Genomic DNA, 22,032 nt, shown 5'->3' on the forward strand with positions numbered 1-22,032 from the left:
TGGCCAAACATGAGTTACTGAAGAAGAAAAACACTGCCATCGTTCCAAGAAGTACTCAAGCGCTTCTCTAACGGATTATCAACTGGAGGAGACGGCCTACGGCCCTGAGGTGTGGGGCAGCAGAGGAGGTCAGGCTCTGTCCTGGGCGGAGCCATCGGTTCACTTGTGCTGGGATGTGGCAAAGTCAGTGAGGGTGACCCTGGGAAGGTGTCCTGTGTGCTGGGATGCATCAGAGCAGGTGTCACCTGGAGGAGTAGACATTTGTTTTTATCTGCTCAACATCTCTTTCCTTTTGTGGTAATAGCGGCTTCTCTCACTCTTGCAAAATACTAGCCTTGGCCTAGGAGAATCTCCATTCCTCTTGGACAGAGTGACTGACTCATGAACAGGCACCTGACCCAAGAAAGATCGGCACAGTCCTTCTTGGAATTTGACATGTGGGTGCTGGGGGAAAGAAACTTTGTTGGCCCAGGAAGTCCATTAAACTGAGATGATTGAGGCTTATGGCTGCTATGGTCCTCTTCTCATCTGTGTGGAAAGTGCTGTCTGCAATTAAAGCCTGGGAATATGGAGCTAAGGAAACAATCAGAGATGAGGCAGGAGAGGTGTTCACACCAGCTAATTGAGTGCTTGTCTGAACTGGATTTTTTTCTGTATTTACAGTGGAGGAACTCTAGTTCACCTGGAGAGGCCAGAGAACTTGCATCTAAGAGGTGAGCACAGAGAGTTCTAGAAACAATGAGGCAGGGATTGGTACTAGAGGGAACTATTAATTATCAGGTTCAAGCATCTCAGATGTTTGAGGTGATAGGATAGGGCAAGGTAAGAATAGACGGCTAGGGATATGAGCAGCCAGTTAAATACAAAGCCAGAAAAGGTAAAAGAGTCTGTTGTATTCATCTGGGTTACTGAAACATATGTACGTGTACATTTGACTTTCCTGCTAGACGATGCTGTCCTTGTAGATAAAAACTATGACTAGCTCAATTTTAAAATTTCAGTGCTGGCACACAACCCTCTGTGTAGACCCAGACACACCCAAGTTTATCCAGATTTAAAAATTGGTCCTGTCGTGTACAAACTATATGACTTTGCACAAATCACTTACTATCAAGCCTCAGTTTCCTCATCTGTAAAATAACAATCTGGGAGAATTATTATTTTCATATAGCCCAGTTCATATGGCAATTGTATATAACATGCATTGTGTATGGTTACATGTAAAAGTCACCTCACAGGGATAGGATGTAAGAGCTTAATACATCTTACCAGTTTTGATGATGATAGTAATGATGATTAGCACTTTGGAAATGTTTGTTGAATGAATTTCAGACTTTGCTTATGCACAGACAGAAAGAAGCAATGGCTTTTCTTTCTCCTTCTTGTGATCCCCAGGCCCCTCTCTAGAAACTGTTGCCAAATGTGCTCATCTTCCAGCCCTGAGATGCTTCAAATGCTGTAAGTTTCCCTCTTGGCCGCTTGGCTTGCCCTTAGGGCACACCAGCTGCGTGGGGTTTGACTGACATTTCCAAATATCACAGACATCCTGACTCACCTGGGCTGGTGCCCTCTGTGAGAGCCTGCAGGGGCCAGAACCCATTCCCTGCCCACAGCCAGGACTACTGCAATGCCTCTCATCAGGCCTGACCTTCATGTCGGAGGAGCCCGTGACAAGAACAAAAAAAGAGGCCACATACCATTTGTCCAAATATTTTAAAATTATGAATCAAGCTAACAAAATGTTACATGTGTCCCATCCTCCTGCCTTGAAAGATGTATCCTTATAATGACAAAATTAAAAATGTGTGTAAATATGTGTACAGCTATATAATTTCTAATACCAAAATGAGCAAAATAGTAAATATGACTGAAGTTAATCATAATTTTTTCTGTCTGTATGCTCTGTAGTGTTTGTAAGGGCCAGCAGTGTTTGAATTAATGTAATAAGAACATTAAAAGTTGTTTTCATACATGTTTTAAAAGAACTAATTTTGAGCATTTAAGAAGAAAAGTTATATTGAAATTAAGAGGTATCTATGAAGTTCCCCATTTATTTACATCTTCTTTAATGTTTTTTCAAGAGTTTTATAATCTTCTCCATAGAGCACCTACATAGCTTTTGTTAGATTTATTCATTTTAGTTTATATTTTTGGCATGATTATCTTTTAAAAAATTCATTTTTTGTTCATTGCTGATTGTAGAAATTCATTGACCTCTGCATATTGATTTTTAAATTCAGCAACCTTGCTAAATTCTCTTATTAAAACTAATAATTTTTCTATAGATTTTTGCATTTTCCATGGAGCTGATAATACATATGAATAATGAATGTCTTATTTCCTTTTTCCAATCCTAATACCTTTAAGTCTCTTCTCTTTCTCCAACACAATGCTGAATGAAAATAAAAGCAGGTACTCTTGTTCTGGTTTTAAAGGGAAAACATTCGATTTTTTCCCACTAAGTGGGATTTTTGCTGTCAATTTTCTGTGTGCATTTGAGGCATCTCAGGGCTGGAAGATGAGCACATTTGGCAGTAGGTTCTAGAAAGGGGCCTGGGGATCACAAGGAGAAAGAAAAGGCTTTAGGAGATTCTACTTCTTGCTTTCTAAGGATTTATTTTTTATTTGTTTTTATCATGAATGGATATTTGAATTTGTCAAAAGAAACTTCATTCACTGAGATGATCATGTAATTTTTCTCTTTTAATCTGTGTGAATTACAGGAATTGGTTTTCTAACCTTAAAATAAACTTGTGTTCCTGCAATAAGCCCAACTTGGTCACGACTGTCTTTACACATTGCTGGGATTATTCTGCTAAATTTTAAAGAAGAGTTTAGTATCTCTGCTCATTAGTGATATTGTCTCATAATTTGTCTTTTGTGCATTATCTTTGTGTTAATTTTGTGCTAGCCTCATGAATGAATTGAGGAGTGTTTCTTCCTTTACTATAACTGAAAAGAGTTTGTATAATATTGGAGTTATTTGTTCCTTGAATAATTGGTAGATGTTACTAGTAAAACCATCTGAACTTGGTGTTTCTTTGTGGCAAGATTTTAAACTACTGATTCAATTTCTTGAGTGGTTATAGCACTATTCAGAGGTTTAGTTTCTTCTTTAATCATTTTATTTTTTATACGACTTGGTCTATGTTTTTCTAATTTCTCAAATTTATTACCATAAAATTGTTTGTAATATTCTCAATCTTTTCAATCTGTGTGGCACCTGAAGTTGTATACCATTTTTCCTTCCTAATATTAGGCCTTCTGTTCTGTTAGTTTTTCTTGATTTATTTTAACTAAAGGTTTGTTAGTATTAGCAATCTTTTAAAAGAACCAAATTTTGCTTTTATTGCTTCTCTTATGTGTGTTTATTTTCAATTTCATCATTCTTTGCTCTTATGTTTATTATTTCCTTCTCTACAATTTTCTTTGTTCTATTAGTAATTTTTCTATGTTTTTAATATTTATTATATAATAATAGCATATAAAAGTATACATTCCTTACTAGCACATGGTAATGCTTTAGGTAAACTCTGTTAAGTTTTAGCATAGTACTGTTGTTATTGTAGAATCCTAAATATCTTTAAATTTCTCATGATTTATTATTTAACCCATGAGTTTTGAAAAACATGCTTATGAATTTTCCAAATACATGGGTAGTTTTCTGTTTGTAACTGACTTCAAATTTAGTAGTCTTGTGAGCAGAAGAAGTATTCTGTAGAATACCAGTCTTTTTAAATTTATTGAGACCTGAATATAATTACATTTCTTAAATGTTTCATTTATTTCTGAAAAAATATATATTCTAAAATACTTGGGTCCAGTGGTATACATTAAGATCTTACATATAAGAAAACTTCCAAATCATTTCCTAAGAGGTTGTACCATTTTACATTCTCATTGCCCTTGGATGTGAGTTCCAGTTGCTCCCCGTCCTTGTCAACAGTTGGAACACTTAATGGTTTTCATTTCAGTCATTCTAATGGTATATCGTGGTATCTAGCTGTGGTGGTAATTTGAACTTCCCTAATGACCAATGATGTTGACCATCTTTTCATGTGCTTATTTGCTGTTGGTGATGTGTCTGTTCAAATCTTTTGCCCATTTTCTAACTCAATTGTTTGTCTTTTTATTATTGAGTTATAAAATTCTTTATATATTCTCCATATAAATGATCTCTCTGTATAATATATTCTGATTTTATGTAAATATTTTTAATGTATTTTAGACACAAGAACTTTGTAAAACTTTGTCAAATATATTTTTTTGCAAATATTTTCTCCCAGTCTTGTCTCCTCTGTGGCCATGTAAATAATTTTCATCAATGACAGTGAGTGGAAATGATGTGTATTCTTCATGGGTCAACTTTGAAGAAGCAATGAAGCCTCTGCACTTTTGTGTTATATTTCCACTGGCAGAAAAGCAGCCCCAGGGGATGGTAGAGTCACAAGATGGAAGGAGTTTAGATCCCTGAGACACCACATGGAGGAAAACTCCCTGTCCACTAGGAACACTGAAATTAACTGTAGTGAGAAATGAATTTCCACCCAATTAAGCCACTGACATTCTGAAGTTCGTATATTACAGCAACTAATGTTCACTTAATATAATACCCTTGCCTTCTTTGAAAGGGTTGGAGACTAAAAATGAGTTGGAATGATATATGTGACTTCTCTTCAACAAGTTTTTATGTGAAGAGGCTATCTGAAGCTATTTCCAGAACCTGTTCTAACCAAGCCAATTCATTTGTTAAGGAATGACTGATAATCTGGTTTAGGGAAATAATGATATGAACCTTTTATTAAGTCTCTCAGGTGTTTCTTTGTAATATTAAGGTAACTTTGGTGGGTTCTTCACATGAGTTTACAACCAGGTCCACAGTGGAAAGGTTTTCAGTATTTGTTGGTTGGCTGGGTCCGTGGAGTTCTTCTGGGGCCTGAGGAGGCTCTGTCTGAAACGGCCTCCTTTCAGTGAGCCAAGCTTTATATAGATTCTTTCTCAGGTCTCAGACACCATCAGGAGATAGGGACTATTATACCAGTTCCTGTTTTCTTTTTGGACTTTGACCCAAAACAGAGGTGAGGGTGTGTGATAGAAACTCAGCCTGGGGAGGATGTATGTGTGTGTGTGTGCGTGTGTGTGCACACATACACACATGTGCACCAATGATCTGGTACCAGTATAAAAGAAACTTAGCCATTAGTCTTTCTCTTCCTACTTTCCTTCCCTTCTCCCACCATCCTGTGATCCTACCTTTGCATCCACCAGAGGTATGGGTGCTTCCCACCTTGGAGAAAGCACACCTGAGTGTCCCAAGAGAATTCATAGTATCCATCTTGCACATGTATTGTCAAGGTGGTTTCTGGAAGCCATTTTTGGGACTGTCTTCAGAGCCCATAGGATCCAATCACTGCAGTTAAAACTAGATCTAGAAAAATTCCTCTAAAGAAAAAAAGAAATGGAGTTAATGTGTTTTTCTTTCTTTTCAAAATTTTCCATAAGGTGGTTTCCTCATTTTTATCATTAAAAGTGATGAACAGTGCAACGAATCACACAGCTATATGTATGTTGCTTCTCTATGTGAGAAATAACCTGATAGCTCTCTCTCCTACAAAGTAGTAATACTGCATCACCAAGGAGGTTTTTAAAAATTATTAAAATTTTTTTATTGTGATAAAATATACAAAACATTAAATTTACCATTTGAACATTTTAAATGCACAGCTCTGTGGCATTAAGTACATTCACACTGTTGTGCAACCATCGCCACCATCCATCTCCAGAACCTTTTCAACATCCCAAACCGAAGCTCTGTACCTGCTGAGCTCCCCACTTCACCCTCGCCCAGGCCTTCATAAAGTCCATTCTACTTTCTGTTTCCATGAGTTTGACTACGCCAGGTACCTGATGTAAGTGGAATCCTACAGTATTTGTCCTTTCGTGTCTGGCTTATTTCACTTGGCTTAATGTCTTCCAGGTCCTTGCATGTTGCTGCAGGCGGCAGTTTCCTTCCTCCCTCAGGCTGACTGTATGTGTGCGCTCTGCTTGGCTTATCCACTCATCCGTCAGTGGACGTGTGAGTTGTTCCACCTTTTGGCTATTGTGAATAATGTTGCTGTGCACAAGACAGATATTTGAGTACCTGCTTTCCCTTCTTTTGGGTCTATTCCTAGAGTTGGAATTACTGCCAAGGAGATTTTTAGTACTCATTTTTGGGACCCTCATAGGACATTACTGTGAACTTCCATGGGCACTCTTTGTCCTTTGAATGTGGATTTTTAGAAAGTGCCAGAAGTTTTGGGGAGGCATCAAAATGGACTGGTTTCTTACTTTGTGTTACATACACTGCCCCTTCAAATAAAGTAATGCAGAGAATTAGGACATGTATTTTCCTTTCTGGATCAGGGAACTGAAGCAGAGAGGGCCTGAGGGCCTGCCCAGTGTGTAGAGTGTAAGTCCCAGGGCCAGAGTTCAAGCCCAGATCCTACTGAGTTCAAACCATATGCTCGGTCTATTACCACGTTGTCTTACTTTGAAACAATTGTTGAACTACCAGATTGGGGAATACCATTTTGGGTCAAAAAGATATGACTAAGGACACTGATTTTAAAATATCCATTATTTTCACTGTCCAAAATTTGGAATATGGAAAAAAGCAGAAAGAAAAAGGTCTACCACTCACTGTCAATCAATTGTAAATCTCCTTAAAATGTTTAATTGCATTTCCCCCACAGTTCAGCTGGGCGTGGTGTTCACCTGATCATGTCAGGTCAAGAAGAGACAAGCATTTAGCAACCTTAGTGATGCCATGCCTTTGCATTTATAAAGATTTACATTGTCAGGAGACGGGAGGGGGTGTGGCAGCCACAGAGGAGCATTGCTGGGCTCTCCTGTCAAGAAAGAACTTGCGAAGCTTTTTCAGCTGGGAAGAATGCGGTCAGCTGACAGCCTAGAGCAGCAGCCCTGGGATCAGCTTCATGCTCTTCCCAGGCAGCTCCCAAGCCAGTGACGAAGCGTGGTGCAGGCATGGGCTCTTGCCATTTCTGCCCAGTGTGGGGGGCAGTGGGGTGGTCCTCTAACGGGCAGCTTTGCTCCCCTCCCTGTGGGGTGGCCCAAGTCTTGACATGATCTGCTCTGTGGCCTGAGATGCTCCCTGCCCTATTTTCCTCCCTCTGTCTTTCCTTTCACAGGACCATGTCTTGCACCCTGAGGGCTTTTCCTGCCCTGTCCTGCCTCTGCCCCCTTTCTCTTCTGCAGTTATTGCTTCCCACCCCCCACAAGTCCTCATTCCTCACTCCAGCATCTGCTTCTTGAAGGACCCAGATCAACACAGGTGGAGGCTATTGAGAATCTCCGTGCATCTTTCTGAGATTTTATTGAGTCTTTGAAAAGCTAAGCTTAGAATTTCTAGATTAAGTAATGTTCAACATACCACCAATGTTGGACTTAATACAGAGCAGAGAAGTGTAAGGATTGTGTATTTTCTGAGTATTTTCCTGAATCAAATAACCTTCTGTCTTAATATTTGAGATGTACAAAATAGTAGAATAGTATGTAACAGAAGAAGCACTAACGAAAGACTGGAGACAAAAGAGAATGGAAGCTGCACACCAAACACTAACAAAGATGAGCAGATAACATTGAAACATAAGGGGAATTATTGGAAGCCAGACTGACTGCCCTCTAGAAGCACTGGCTGTGAGTAATCAATGACATCTGATTAATGTGGAAGAACATAACCTAGTAAAAATGTGTTATAGCTGAGTGTCTTGCAATGCAAGCTAGTGTGAATTAAGTGGGAAACACATAAGTAAATATATGAAACTAGTTGCATCTGCTGTAACTCACACCACTGCAGTAGCTTTTAAGAGTTGCCAACAGAATAATGCATTCTATCTATCTGAATTCCCGTTTGGAAACGCAACAGATTGGAAATGCAACAGATTGTTTCCAGGCAGCCTGGCATCTCACCTCCCACGGTCAGGAAGGCCAGTCCAGCACTGTAGTCACACTTTTGCTTTCTGTGCAAGCCCAGGGAGCAGCTCTCACAGTAAAGGCGGTGTCTCAGGCAGATGGAAGCATTTTCATCCTGACTGCATGCCTGATGTCTTGCCTGTGATATATGTAGCTGCCTTCTTGAGGGCAGGGACCCCCTCCTGCCCCTGTCAGGAGTGCCTGGGGCTTGCATGAAGAGCCATAGACCAGGGCTCTGGCCACTGTCCTCATTGGTCCATTTAATTCCTAAACACAAAACCCCCACTCATGCTCCTTTCTCCTCCCACACCCCAGTTGGCCCAAGAACTTTATTTATGCCTTGCTTGGGGGTCCTCAACCTGGCTGCCCATTCACTACTGCCCAGGCTGTACTCCTGAACACTTAACTCAGAACCTCTGCAGGTGGGGCCAGGCAGCAGCATTTTGAAAGCTTCCTAGGTGGTGACAATGTGCAGCCAACGCTTAGAATATCTGGCTTAGCTAAACCCACTTTCCTGATGGAAGGAGAAAGGAAAGATGCTCTGGCTATGAACTTTGCACCAGGCCCATCTCACTGGCCACACCACTGCCCCTGAGGACAGAGCCAGGTCACCCCCACCTTGTCCCATTCTACAGTGCCCACCATAGTTCTTGACATGGAGTAGATGCACCCAGTCTTGTCCTCAGTGAAATAAAATTGAATTTTTTATGGAGGGCCCTTAGATTTAGTCCTCCCCACATTGCCACCCAAGCTTCCGTCATCTGAGCCAGACACAGGGTATTTGGGGTAAAAAACCCAGGATCAAGATCTTTGATAGCAAAGTACATATATTCTTTAACTCCTATGAGGCTGAGATTTTCCATCTGGAAATGGGAATTGTGCTTTTGTTCATTGATCCTTCTATCTTGGGAGGTTGGCCTGGACCTGATGTCATACTATCATTTCCTCTCAACACCCCTATTAGGTAGACCTTCTTGTTACCTTCTTACTGATGGGAAAATAGACTCAGTGAACTAAACTAACTTGTTAGGGTCACACAGCTCATCACTGTCTGAACAGAGATGTGCTTCTGCTCTTGGAGATTAAAGGGGTGGCTTTGGAATTAGATGAGGTTCAAATGCCCACTGCAGCTCTTGCTAGCTGGATAATCTTAGGCATAGTATTTAACCTCTCCAATCTTCACCTTCAATTATAACCCCAAGAATCCTGTTCTACTCCCCAGCATGCCTTTGGGCACACTCCAGCTGGGCCATTGGAGGCGTCAGGAGAGCCATGTAAGCCGCAGGCTGATGCACCTGCCTGATCCCAGATGGGATGAATGAACTTCCATTTTTCATTCTGGGGTTTCCTCTAGGTAGAGATGCCAGGGAGGAAAACATACAAGACCATTGGATAAACGAGCACACAACTGACTCGCCACACCGACTCTGATCATCTTCATCAGCAGAAGCAACAGGTAGGGCTGAACTCTCATGGCCCCTTGAGTGCACAGGTTCAAGTTGATCCAATACCATGTGTGGGTAAAATTGTAACATTTCCAGAATATCTCACCTGGCTTTAGTACATCTGCATATCGATAGGCATTCAGTGGTGGAGAGAAGTATGGCTTTAGTGCATTTGCATCATTCCTCAGGGGTGGAGAGAAGTTCATCTCCATATCAATGGGTAATTACCTGGGCAAGGAGGGCTTATCTGTACCCTAGAGGTGAGGGGAGGGTTGATATTGGCCTTTCCTGGAGCAGGAAAGAGAGAAGGCCTGGGACTGGAGTTTGTAAGCAATAAACGGATTTTAAACTTTATTTCTCCCTTTGACTGATTTTGGTTTTTAGAGGTATTTTGCCCTGGGGTTTCCTCTCCCCGGACTTACACCATGTTAATGCAGATGATATCACCTATGACTTCAGCTTACATTATGGTGCAAAGTACTCTAAAACTCCCCAGAACTTTCCTTAAGGTGGAGCCAACTGGACTCCATATGGCTCCATCTGGAATGGTTGTTTACTTTATTTACATGTGGTTTTTCTCATTAGAACATCATACTGTTGTAGGATCTGAAAAATCAAAAGTTAGCATAAGTGCATAAGTACAGCCATCTTAAAGGGTTAAACACCACCCTCTAGCCTAGGAGAAGGAAAATTATTAGAATCTTGAAAAACAAATTAGTCAGCCAGTGTTAAATGTAGTGACCTTCAGTTAGCTAACCTCAAATCAGTTAATCATGAACACCAGGTGGTGGGCAGCTGCGGCCTTCAGACTGCTAACCTTGGTCGGATAGTCATGCATACCAAGCTTATCTTGCTGAAACACTGTGTAAGGAAATACTGTCTTTTTGAAAATGCTATGCTATAAAAACCTCTGGCTTTGGCTGCTCGGGGTCCTTGTTGAGACCCGCTGCGTTGGGCTAACTTGGACCCCAGCTAGCTGGTTCCTGAATAAATTCCTCTTGCTTATTGCATCAAGAGACGCCTTTTGTGAGTGATTTGGGGCGGCGTCCTCCTCTGGGAAAATCCAGCATTTTGGGGGCTCGTCCGGGATCATGAGCTCACCCCGCTTCACTCCCGAAGTCGCTCTTGGAGGAAGAGGTAAGATTAGTGGCGCCTTGGTTTGTCTGTGTTCTGTTTTCTGTTTTTCAGTAAGACCGGTCGGAATTCTGAAAGGGTACCCGTTGTCTGGCAGCTGTCCCGATCCCGTAAAGGGGTCGAGACTGCGGTCGGTAGACGTACCAGGAGCACCACAGGCTGCAACCCTGGGGGACGCCTCGGGGAGGTTGGGAGGCCAGGGACGCCTGGTAGCCTCCCGTCTGTTTTTCCGGTAAAGTGAACCTGATGAGATAGGGTTGATTTTTGGGCGCCAGGAATATCAACCCTCTGATTCCTTTCAGTTTCTGTTTGAAAATCTGAGAAAAAACAAAAAGCGGCCGCTGTGTGTCTAATCTGTGTGTGTCTCTGTTTTTTGTGTCTTTCACGTGCCTAATAATTGTTATACTGACAATGGGACAGACTCAGACAACCCCCTAAGTGTGTAAATGAATATATCTTTCTACCTCCGGATGGTATTAATGAAATTGATTTAAGGACAAGCGCTTGTGAAAATTGAGTATTCTAAAACTTCCAGAAAACCTGATAAAAAAGTGTTAAGCATTAATGCTAATTTGAGTTTGCCTAAGGCGGGCATGTCTTGGTAGTTGTCGGCTGCCTGAGTTTACCTAGAGTCATTTGAGTCATGTTATCTGCTAAATCTTTTAAGAATAGAATGCTTAGAAGCTTGGCTTTGTCTAGTGTTCAGTGGGGGTCTTGTGAGTAGGCTAGCATAGTTGTTGCAGGTGGGTGAGCTGGATAAGTGTGGCAAGTGAACACCTTTTTAATTGTGTGTTGCAGTGTGTATGCCTACCTGCAGCCTGAGAATCTTTGTAGTAACTTAAAGCCTTAGAGTTTTGTTAAGTTGAGAAGATGTGCTCTGTGTTTGCTGGGAGATTGTGCTGTGAAGCTCATGGTTGCAGAAATTGTAGAATGTGTTCATAAGTTTGTCAGTCTAGGGAATGTTGGTTTGACAGTTTGCAGTGTCCTGCTTCTCAGTGTTCACTGGAGCTTGAAGTTTCTAATAGTTTTGAGTTCTGGTTAGAACTGATGGAGAGGGCATTTCTCTATGCTGGAGGATGTATGTTTTAATGAGAGAAAGTGTAAAGAACGGAAATTCGTTTTGTTGAAAGTAAAAGAGAGAGTGATTGTTCTGAAGTGCAGCTATTTGTTTAAAGAGAGAACACTGAATGTAAAAAGAAAGTTGTAGAAGGCTTGTGGAAGAGTTAGTATAGTCATGCTATGTGAAATTGAAGCGAGTAAGTCTTGGTATCGAGTGCACAGCAAAATTAGAATCTCGTTTCCAGTTAAACAGTTTTCTTTAACTGTTAGCCTGCTCTTAATGTTGAAAGATCAAAGCAGTTTCTCATGCTTAAAGTCTCAGTGAGTTGCCAGAATATTTAAAAAAAAAAATGAAATCGTAATATTAAAAAGACTAAAAGCTAAAGTTTGTTAACTGTATAACCTTTATTTGCCTTTGAAATATTTTGTTATTGAAAATGATTGCATGGCCTGAGAAATTGAATTATTTATTCCATATATTTTTATAAGTGGAAAAATCTCTAACCAACAAATGATTAAAGTTGTTACTGATTATTTGTTTTCTTAATTTATCCTAAGCAGAATGGTAACAAAGCTTTTTTCAGCTGATTAAATGCACTTAGTTAACAAACCAAAATTTATTCTTAAAAATTAAACTGTAGAATCTGGACAAGATTATGTTTCTCCCAGAAAAACAGGTTTCACTGTAAAGGTTTAGATGGACGAACGTGTGACTACTTTTGAGAAAAGTTGTAATAGATTTTTTTTTGAGAACCACCAGGTCTTCTTGTTTAATTTATATGCTGTAAATATGTTTGTATGTTTCAAAAAAACATGGAGGACTCCATATTTTTTTAATGCAAATGATCTTATAAGCTGCTATGCAAATTCTATTAAAAGCTCTATCTACTATTAAAGAGTAAAACATTCTTAAAGCTTTCAGGGAAGACCTGTAGACTTAAGCACTTTCTCTGCTTTTTTTGTATCTGGTCTTAGAGACTTATGCTGAGTTATGTTCTTATTATTTTCACTGTTTGTAAGCTATTGATTGTAAGCCAAAGGTCATCATTTCTCAGTCCCTAAATGAAGAAGTAAAATGCCTGATCTCTTTCATCTCAAAGCATATTTCTGGTCAGATCTGAATATCTGTGTGAAAGAAAGAGACATTTAAATTTGAGATTCTGCTTAAACTTTTAAGTTGAATTTGACTATAGCCATATTCATTCTTTGTATGTATCTCTAACAGGTCTTTTGTATGCCTGGTGATATTATACTCTTCCTTGAGTTTAGACAGATCTTTCAGCTAAATATGAATTCTTATTGTAGCTTTTTTCCCCTCCTGAAGATGAAAGCAGAAGAATCTACCATCTGCTACCATTCTCTCAAGAATGCTTAGTAACCTAGAATTATTTTGACTTTCTGTATGTTGTCTTTAAAAATTGACAGCAGCAGTCTCCCCTGCTGCCCCACCTTTTTAAGATATCTCGTTTACTGTGCTGAGTATATAGACAATAAATGTGTAATGATAGTTCTAAAAAAATTAAATGCAAAAAGGTGCTTTTACCTCTAGTTAACTCTGATATTTTCCAGAGGGCCCCTGGAACATGTCAGAAGAATTTTTTCTCATTAGAGAAAGTATTTGACTAATTTGGCTTATTTATCTGATATATATATATATATATCTGATATATATCAGATAAATATATGTATATCAGATAAATACATATATATATGTATTTACCAGGAAAGCACTGTCAAAGAGAATGATGCTAAACTTTGTTACTGAATGTTTTGTATTACAGAAATATCAGAATTTCCTTATGTCAACTGTTTTACAGTAAGCTCTCATCAGATCTTTAACCATTGTCATTTGTAAGTCTTTTGTCATTTATAGTATTATCCCTAAACTGGTAAAGAACTAGATTTGAGCAGAACAGGTATTAGTTACATAAGTTTACATAAACTAAAGAAAATGATTTTGTGTCTTTTTGTTTCAAATGTTGCTGATAAAGTGTTTTAACCTTGTTCTCTTAAACTGACAACAGTTTAGTAAATGACTCAGAATTGAAACATCCTTCTCTCTACCTGATCCCTCCAGAGTTTAAAAACTTTCAGTGACTGTTTTTGTATTCCATGGCAGTATGTTTATTTGCACGAGTTCAATAAGAATCTGCTTTCCTTGTGAGAAGACTACTTAAGAACACTGGTTATACTGCCAGGGCTTTGACTGGAATGTCATACCTGAGAGACATGTGCATGGACTCAGATATGAACAACTTTAAAGAACTGATTGACTTTATAAAGCCAACAAAGCCCTTAGAAGAACTGGCCTGGTACCTTGCTTACAGAGTTCCCAGCAACCTTACCAGGTGAGTAAAGAAGGTCACTTCCTGGCAGGTGCAGAGACCTCGAGAAGAGAGAAATTCATCCAAATCTACAGGTACTGCAGGCAAAGCCTGATGGCAAGTCTGGCTTGGCTGTCTGGCCTCAAGAGGAGGCCTTTAAAAGTTCAATCTGAAATTCCTTACAAAAAGTTCCAGCAAAGCATATTTAAAAGAGCCTGTGTAATCAATTGCTCTTCTTGCTGCACCTGTGCAAATAATCAAGCCAGCTGTTAATTATTTTCTTAACCTAGTTACTTCTAGTAAAAATGAGAGTGATTTTAGAGAGAAGTATTGTTTCAATAATGCAGCCTCCTTCCAGAATAAAAAATCCAACTCCAGATGTTGCTACATAACCTAATAACACAATTTGTTTTATCTTGCCTAGAAGCCACAAAACTGCAAATAGTAATAGAAATGAAACCCAGAATAAAAGTGCCAGCCTTCTGAAGCCCTCTCAACTGACCAGTGATGGAGACCTAGCTGCACCCTTTACTGCGCCCCCTTCTCAGCACGAAGCAGCCAGAGCGGTCATCGCCCCTTTTCCCTAGCAGCAGCTAGAGTCTCTATCTGTAAAAAAAAGAATGAGACCATACCCATAGCCTTCCCTGGTAAAAACAGGTATTTAATCCCTCCTCCCGAGGGATGGTAGGCTTGTAATACTAGACTAACCCCATGTGTCTCCACCTCCGCCTTCAATTCCTCCCGTGATTTCTGTATTATAGTCCAGCTAGTGCCTAAGCTGATGTATCATGCAACCCTGATATCCACTCTAGCTGGACCCTTGCTTATTTTTGTGCTGCTTCTTACTTTTAGTCCCTGTGTTTTAAACGGGCTAGTGTCTTTTGTTAAAGAAAAAGTGAGTGCTGTTCAAGTGCTAATGCTAAGACAGCAGTATCACTCACTCACCCAACAAGGAGACACAAACATTCCATGATTGGAATGCCCCTAAAGAGAAGTGGGGAAATGTAGGATCTGAAAAATCAAAAGTTAGCATAAGTGCATAAGTACAGCCATCTTAAAGGGTTAAACACCACCCTCTAGCCTAGGAGAAGGAAAATTATTAGAATCTTGAAAAACAAATTAGTCAGCCAGTGTTAAATGTAGTGACCTTCAGTTAGCTAACCTCAAATCAGTTAATCATGAACACCAGGTGGTGGGCAGCTGCGGCCTTCAGACTGCTAACCTTGGTCGGATAGTCATGCATACCAAGCTTATCTTGCTGAAACACTGTGTAAGGAAATACTGTCTTTTTGAAAATGCTATGCTATAAAAACCTCTGGCTTTGGCTGCTCAGGGTCCTTGTTGAGACCCGCTGCGTCGGGCTAACTTGGACCCCAGCTAGCTGGTTCCTGAATAAATTCCTCTTGCTTATTGCATCAAGAGACGCCTTCCGTGAGTGATTTGGGGCAGCGTCCTCCTCTGGGAGAATCCAACACTGTAAGGTGGGGCCTATTGCCTGGGCTACCAGATGTGGGGCATATGCCCTTTTAGCCTTTATTGACTGTAAGTCTGGTGCGCTGGCTAGAAAGAAAGCCTGCCTCTGATGTGGCCCAATGGCTACATCAGCGTTTGTTGCATGTGGGGCAAAAGACAATGTGGGCTGTAGCCTGTCGGCAGGGCTTGCCATTGACCTTTGAAGAAGTCAGCTGAGCCCAGAAGGAGTGCCCTGCACGTTGTGCAGATCAGCAAACCACTAAGAGGGGCCTAGAGTATCTCTTTGCAGCCTATGGCCAGTTGCCAGTGATTGAGAGCGATCAAGGCACCCACTTTATTGGACATGCATTGCAAGGATGGGTGCAGCAATTAGGAGTAAAATGGACATGGCCCTGGACCTTTCAACACATGGACCGGTGATGACTGGCTCTTCTGGCACCTTGGGGAAAAGGCCTGGAAGCTGGCCTCCTGTGTATTCCTGGAATGATAGCAAAGTAGACCCCCCAAAATCATGGTTATTTGCTTCTACAGTCCTTGTGTCCTGGATGTGCCCCCTTGCTGCAGCTGCCACATGATGATTGCTCTGTACCCTTGGCTACTGCCTGCCTGTGAAATGGCGAACTGTGGACTGAATCTGCATGGCCAATGCGTCTGCTTCACCATTTCCTGCGGATGCCAAAGGCAAGTGGCCAGTCACATGATATACGGTAGGTGTCTGTGCCACACCACTCCGTGGCCTTTGGGTCCAGTCTCTCACCCACACTATGATGGGGTAGGTGGTTATTGCCTTGGTCAGAGCTTTTCTTGCAATGGGCTCCATAGCCAACAAGACGTGGTACCCAGCAGCCAGTTGTTTGTCTATCAAGATGTATTGGACCTCTGCTCCTTTCCATAGTTATGGCCAGGCTCCGGCTGGCAGCAGGAGCAGCAGCAGTGGCAGAAGCAGTAGCCTTAGGCTCTGGGCACGGGCTGTGGTCGGCATGGCCAGCAGCGGCGGTGGTGCCTCCATGACTACATGAGTGTAGACACATATCCCTCCGTGCAAGCGCCGCTTCTCCCCATCATTTCTAGAGGCAGCCCTCCCAAAGGTCACACCCATTATGACAGATTTCGGGTTCAGAGGAATCCTGCCAACTGCGCCAGATGTAAGTCCGGGGAGAGGGAATCCCAGGGCAAAATACCTCTAAAAACCGAAATCAGTCAAAGGGAGAAATAAAGCTTAAAACCTGTTTATTGCTTACAAGACACATCACACTCCAGTCCCAGGCCTTCTCTCTTCCCTGCTTCAGCAGAAGCAAAACCTCCCTCTCACCTCTGGGGTACAGATAAGCCCTCAGTTGCCCAGGTAATTACCCATTGATATGGAGATGAACTTCTCTCCACCCCTGAGGAATGATGCAAATGCACTAAAGCTATACTTCTTTCTACCTCTGAACACCTATTGTTATGCAGATATACCATATGATATGCCAGGCGAGATATTCTGGAAATGTTACAGTTTTACTCACACTGACCTGACCCAGTCTGGTTTAACTTCCCCTGTGTTCCAAACTTTCCTAGGCTCACTTTTATGGTCACTAAGACAGAAACATGCTGACATTTCTCTTTTTATTTTCTGTTTCTCCACAGGTTTTTCTGGATTTTTACCCCAAATTCACTGACCTCATGTTTTATTTTTGTTGACTTATTCTGACACCTTCCTACCCTCTGGTATAATATATTACTCCCTCTGAGGAATACAGCCACCGGACACCCACCTCACAGGTTATTGTGAGGAGTAATTGAGATAATGTGTGTAAGCATTGAAATACTTATACAAATTAGCTGTAATTATGTAAACAACAGTCATGTGTGGTAGGAGCTAAGCTAGCAGCAGGAATACAAAGTACACTAGAAGTGCTCAATAAACTGACAGATATTCAACAGTGAGTGGTCACAGCTACTATGTGTCTGTGTGTCCAGTGCCCCATGTGCTGCCTTTATTTATGTATTCATCAAACATCTCTGAGATCTGCAGTGGCCATTGGCCATACTCAGAGATGCCCCATGTCTTTTTCTTTTCAGTTGTTGACTTGTCTTTCAGTTAACTTAAAATTTAGTTGTGGTAAATGATACACAATATAAAATTTACCATCTCAGTCATCTGTAAGCATACAGCTCAGTGGCATTAAGTACATTCCCATCGTTGTGCAGCCATCACGACCATACATCCGCAGAATTCTTCTCATCACGTGACACCCAGCATCTTTTGAATCGTCTTCTGGTATCTGGAGAAAGTCCTCTGTCTTCCTGGGGAGGAAGTCAGCACTCAGTGCTGGTTAGTGATTCCTGGGGGCTGGAGGCGTGATGCAGGAGCGCCAGGTCCTGGCCCCGGAGCTTGGTGTTGGTGATGGCTTCCTTATCAGGCCGGGGTTTGGGGTGTTCCCTCTATATGTTTTCACTTGTCTGCTCTTCAGTAGAGGGCTCCTGGGTACAGAAGCTGTTTTTTATTGTTGTTTATCCCTCTCTCAGGGACCCCATTCCAGACACTGGCCACTGGAAAGGGAGGGCCTCGTGGTCTGGTTCTGTGCAGGGGTTTGATTATTTTTCTCCTTTATTCATAGAACATTTGTCTGGCCACCAACTGACTGCTGACTACCCTCTTTTCTTTCCTGTTAAAATTTTCTCCTGGCTTTTCAAGATTTTGTGTCTGGGAGGCAAAACCCATTGAGAGGCATATTTGTGGATGAGAGGCAGGCCGCCTTTTTGTCAGGAATACAGAGAAAAACCTTCAGCACAATTCCCCAGGACTCCTCTCGGACCTGTGATGGCCTGACACCCTCCCACGAATGCTTTCCTCTCAGCAGGCTTGGGCTTGGCTCCCCGTGTCCTTCATTGTGTGATTACTGAGGCTCTCCTCTGTACCAGGATCATCCTGGAGACATGAAGATAAGTAAGAGGTTTGGCCTTGGGAACTCTCAGCCCAGTGGAAGTGAGCAAACAGGCCCAAGCCTCAGCCAGTAGCGACTGAGAGATCACGTTATCATTTACTATCCGTATTATTGTCACATATGCCTCGTCTTGCTTTCTTCTCTGAGATTTGCTACTGTCTACGGGGATGCTTCTGTGTTCAACTGTTCTGTCTTGTTGTCACTTGCCACCCCCACCATCCTGGACAGGACACAGGTCAGTGGGCATGTCAGAGCCTAGAAATCATCTGCCCAACTGGTTTGTCCTATATTCCTGCAGGTTTTTTTGGATGAGATGAGTTTATTTACCTTTTTGATGAATGCCTGCAGCCACAGTCTTTATTTTACATCTCTGGGTGACCTCCCCATGGAGGCCTGAGAGTGGGGGTGTCCACTCCTTACAGGAGAACAGTTGCACCCCCTCCTTGGTGTGCTTCTACATGGAGGGCACATGAGCACACCTCCAAATTCGGTGATCCGGCTTCAGCCACAGCAGCCTCAGGCTGGAACAGCATCACGAGTGGGACATTAATAGTCCAGCCCATGTTCTTTTCATAGTCTCTCCTCCGGCACTGGTGAAGACCAAGCCTGCCTTAGTTTCTTATTTCCTGTAAGTGTTGCCTGCCTAAGATCAAACATCTTCCTAAGCCTAAGAAATGATTTTCAGCCCAGGGCAGTCCAAATCTATGCCCAGGGCAAGAAGCCTTTATCTGACAGATACACAGTCTGCAGGGCACTTCTCCACTTACACAGATAACCTTCCCCTGGCATCTCATGGGTTTCTTTGGTTCCTGGGAGCCACAGCTATCCGTGCTATCTGCATAGTTACCGGAGCATTTGCTTTATGTCTTCATAACACGGACTAGATTTGTCCTGAAAAAAAGGCTGTCTTCTCTAAAGGTGAATTCAGCTCTGGTAAAATAGATACTGACTTATAGATTTGAAAATACAGGCTCTTTCCCATGCCCAGCTTCTGCCTTCCCCATTGAGGTCTCAAGGATCTTAGGGACTTTTAGTGGGCATATAATCTCAGAATGTCCTGTGTTTCCCCTCTGTTATGGGTTGAATTCTGTCCTCCAAAGTTTGAATGTTGAAGTCCCAATTCCTAATACCTCAGAATGTGACTCAGTTTGGAGGTAGGGTCTTTGAAAGGGTGATTAAGTTAAATGAGGTCATTGGGTGGCTCCTAACCCCGTGTGACTGGTGTCCTTACAAGAAGAGGAGATTAGGATGCAGACATGCACAGAGGGCAGACTACATGAAGATACAGGAAGAAGAAGGTGGGCCAAGGAGAGAGGCCTCAGGAGAAACCAAACCTGTTGACACATTGATCTTGGACTCCCAGGACTACAGAGTTGTGAGAAAACAAATTCCCATTGTTTAGCCACCAGTCTGTGGTGCTTTGTGACAGCAGCCCTTGCACACCAAGATACCATCCCTTTTAGCAGTCTTTGCAAGACTCCTTCCTCTCTGAGTGCCATGCAAGTCTTGGGCCCTGCCACATATTCCCCTGTACAAGGGCCTTGAGGACTGGTTAGGAGAAGCTAGTTGGGAGCATGCCGTGCCTGTACCCATCCTCTGTCTACAAGGATCTTCTACAAGTGTGTAGCTTTCAGGGGGACATGGTGGGGCAGTGAGGACAGAAGGGGACATAGTTCTAGCTGGCCATAAAAGCTGCTTCCACTCTGGCCATGAACAAAGTGAGGATATTCACCTCTTTCACATTTGCAAGACAAGCCACCAAGTCAGATGCTTCTAAAGCTGCCCTGTCCAATATAGAGCCACCAGCCACGTGTGGTTATCAAGCACTTGAAATGTGGCTTATCCAAATTGAGAAGTGCTGTAAAATACGTACTTAGTTGAGAACAAGCAAAAATATTAATGATTTTTATATAGATTACATACCAAAATATTGTATTTTGAATAGACTGGGTTAAACATGGCTATAAAATTAAGGTCACCTTCTTTTTCTTTCTAATGTGGCTACTGGGAAATTTAAAATTACTAAAGTGGCACTTGCGGTGTGTCTCTGGTGGACCGTGCTGCTATAAAGAGGGCAGGAACCCTTCACCCAGCCACTAGCCAGATCTCCTGTTTCCCAGACAGTCACAACATATTTAGGGCATTGAATAACGATGCGACTTGGCCCTGTCCTTGAGGGGGAACTCAGTGTCTAGTCCCTCCTGCAGGACGATCCTGGTTGTATTTTATCTTCACTTAATGTGGACCCCCAACCCCTGTCCTTTACTCTTTTGTCCTTTTATGCTGCTGTGATCACCAGCTACTCTCAGACCTCTGACCTCTGCTGCATGACTGGTTACTGCTCTTACCTCTTTCTCCCATGGCCCAGGGAGTCTGAGAACAGATTCTGGATCCTTCTCCCCAGGTTCTCCTGGGCCCAGAGCTGCCCAGCATGCTCATGGCCCTCCCTGCCCACCCCTACTGAAAATCACCAGGACGGGGGTTCGTGGTGGGTGGTCTGGACACAGGTCACCTGGGACTCACTGAGCCCTTGTTCAGGGTACATGACATTGGCCTCAGCCCTTGAGGTCAGGAGAGAAGGTTGGGAAAAGAGGCTGCCATCCTTAAAGGAAGCTGTGATCTATTTTGAACTCATCTCATGAACAACCCAATGTGGGTCCACCCTCCCCAACTAGAATCTATTTAGCCACCTCCTGGCCTTGCATATGAAGCTCTGCCAAGCTGCTCTTCAGCACAGACAGCTCATCTTTCATGTAATACATTTCTGAGGCCCAGGGGAAACATTGCAAATACTGGGAATGTGTGAATTGAAGAAATGGAATTAATTAAGTGTAAATCTAGAAAATGTGGAAATAACATATAAAGGAAGGCTAGACTCTTCTGGTGGCCACCAGGGGAGGCATGAAGGGGAGGGAGGCCTGGGGTCCCTTCAGACTCTTGTTTGTGACTTCCCATCCCCCAGACACTCTGCTCCTAGGCTCTGGGTCATGCACTCTCTCACCCCTAGACCCATCCAAACATGTCTTCTTGTTCCTGCCTCTGTACCTTTGCTGACACCGTTCCCTCCTCCTGGGGTGCCTGGCCATCCCAGCTCTGCTCCTTCAAATACACAAGTCCTCCCTTTCAGTCTAAGCTCAAATACGATCTCTCCCTGAAGCATTCCCTGATAGTAGCCAGAAACGTGTTCCTTTGGGGGACATCTTGTTTCTGCTTATCTAATGTCCCTCCCCTTTGGCCTTATGATACGGCTGTTGCTTTCTACCTTTCCTCCTATACTGGGGGGTTTTTGGGAACAGGACCGTGCTTCATCCCTCTCTGGCTCTGATGCCTGTGTTTTCACTGTGAATGTTTACATCTATCATAGCACATCTTGCTCAGTGTATCTGCATATGTGTCTTTTTGCCCTGATAAACTATAGCCTCCACTGAGTGCCTACCAGGTACAAGCTGCTGGGGATACAAAGATAAACTAGCCCCAGTTCTCCAGGAGAACTCAGACTGGAGGTACAGACAATGATTGCCAGCATTACTGTAAGTGGGCAGGCAGACTCGTGTCTGGGATAGAGGTGGGACAAACAGAGGTCAGCTCTGTTCCTCCGCTCAGAGCAGGTCTTGAAGTTTATGGGGAGTGTGGGAAGCTTAGGTACTTGGGGAGAAACTGGAGATGGATCTGCCCGCATAGCTGGAGACAAGG

The 22,032-nt window shown here is 42.5% G+C and overlaps 1 protein-coding gene across 1 annotated transcript in view; it reads left to right on the top strand.

Annotated features, from left to right (window-relative positions):
* LOC108389948 (uncharacterized) overlaps positions 1–17,338 on the top strand; it is a 42,798-nt gene extending 25,460 nt beyond the window's left edge. The window contains exons 3-7 of the mRNA XM_073236209.1: positions 664–713; positions 1,396–1,458; positions 5,978–6,076; positions 9,329–9,430; positions 17,039–17,338. Coding sequence (XP_073092310.1) covers positions 664–713; positions 1,396–1,458; positions 5,978–6,076; positions 9,329–9,405 — 289 coding nt within the window. The 3' untranslated portion in view covers positions 9,406–9,430; positions 17,039–17,338. The remainder of the gene's footprint in view (positions 1–663; positions 714–1,395; positions 1,459–5,977; positions 6,077–9,328; positions 9,431–17,038) is intronic.
* The last annotated feature ends 4,694 nt before the right edge of the window (positions 17,339–22,032 follow it).

Source organism: Manis javanica, chromosome 4 (genome assembly GCF_040802235.1).
Source record: "Manis javanica isolate MJ-LG chromosome 4, MJ_LKY, whole genome shotgun sequence".
NCBI lineage: Eukaryota > Metazoa > Chordata > Mammalia > Pholidota > Manidae > Manis > Manis javanica.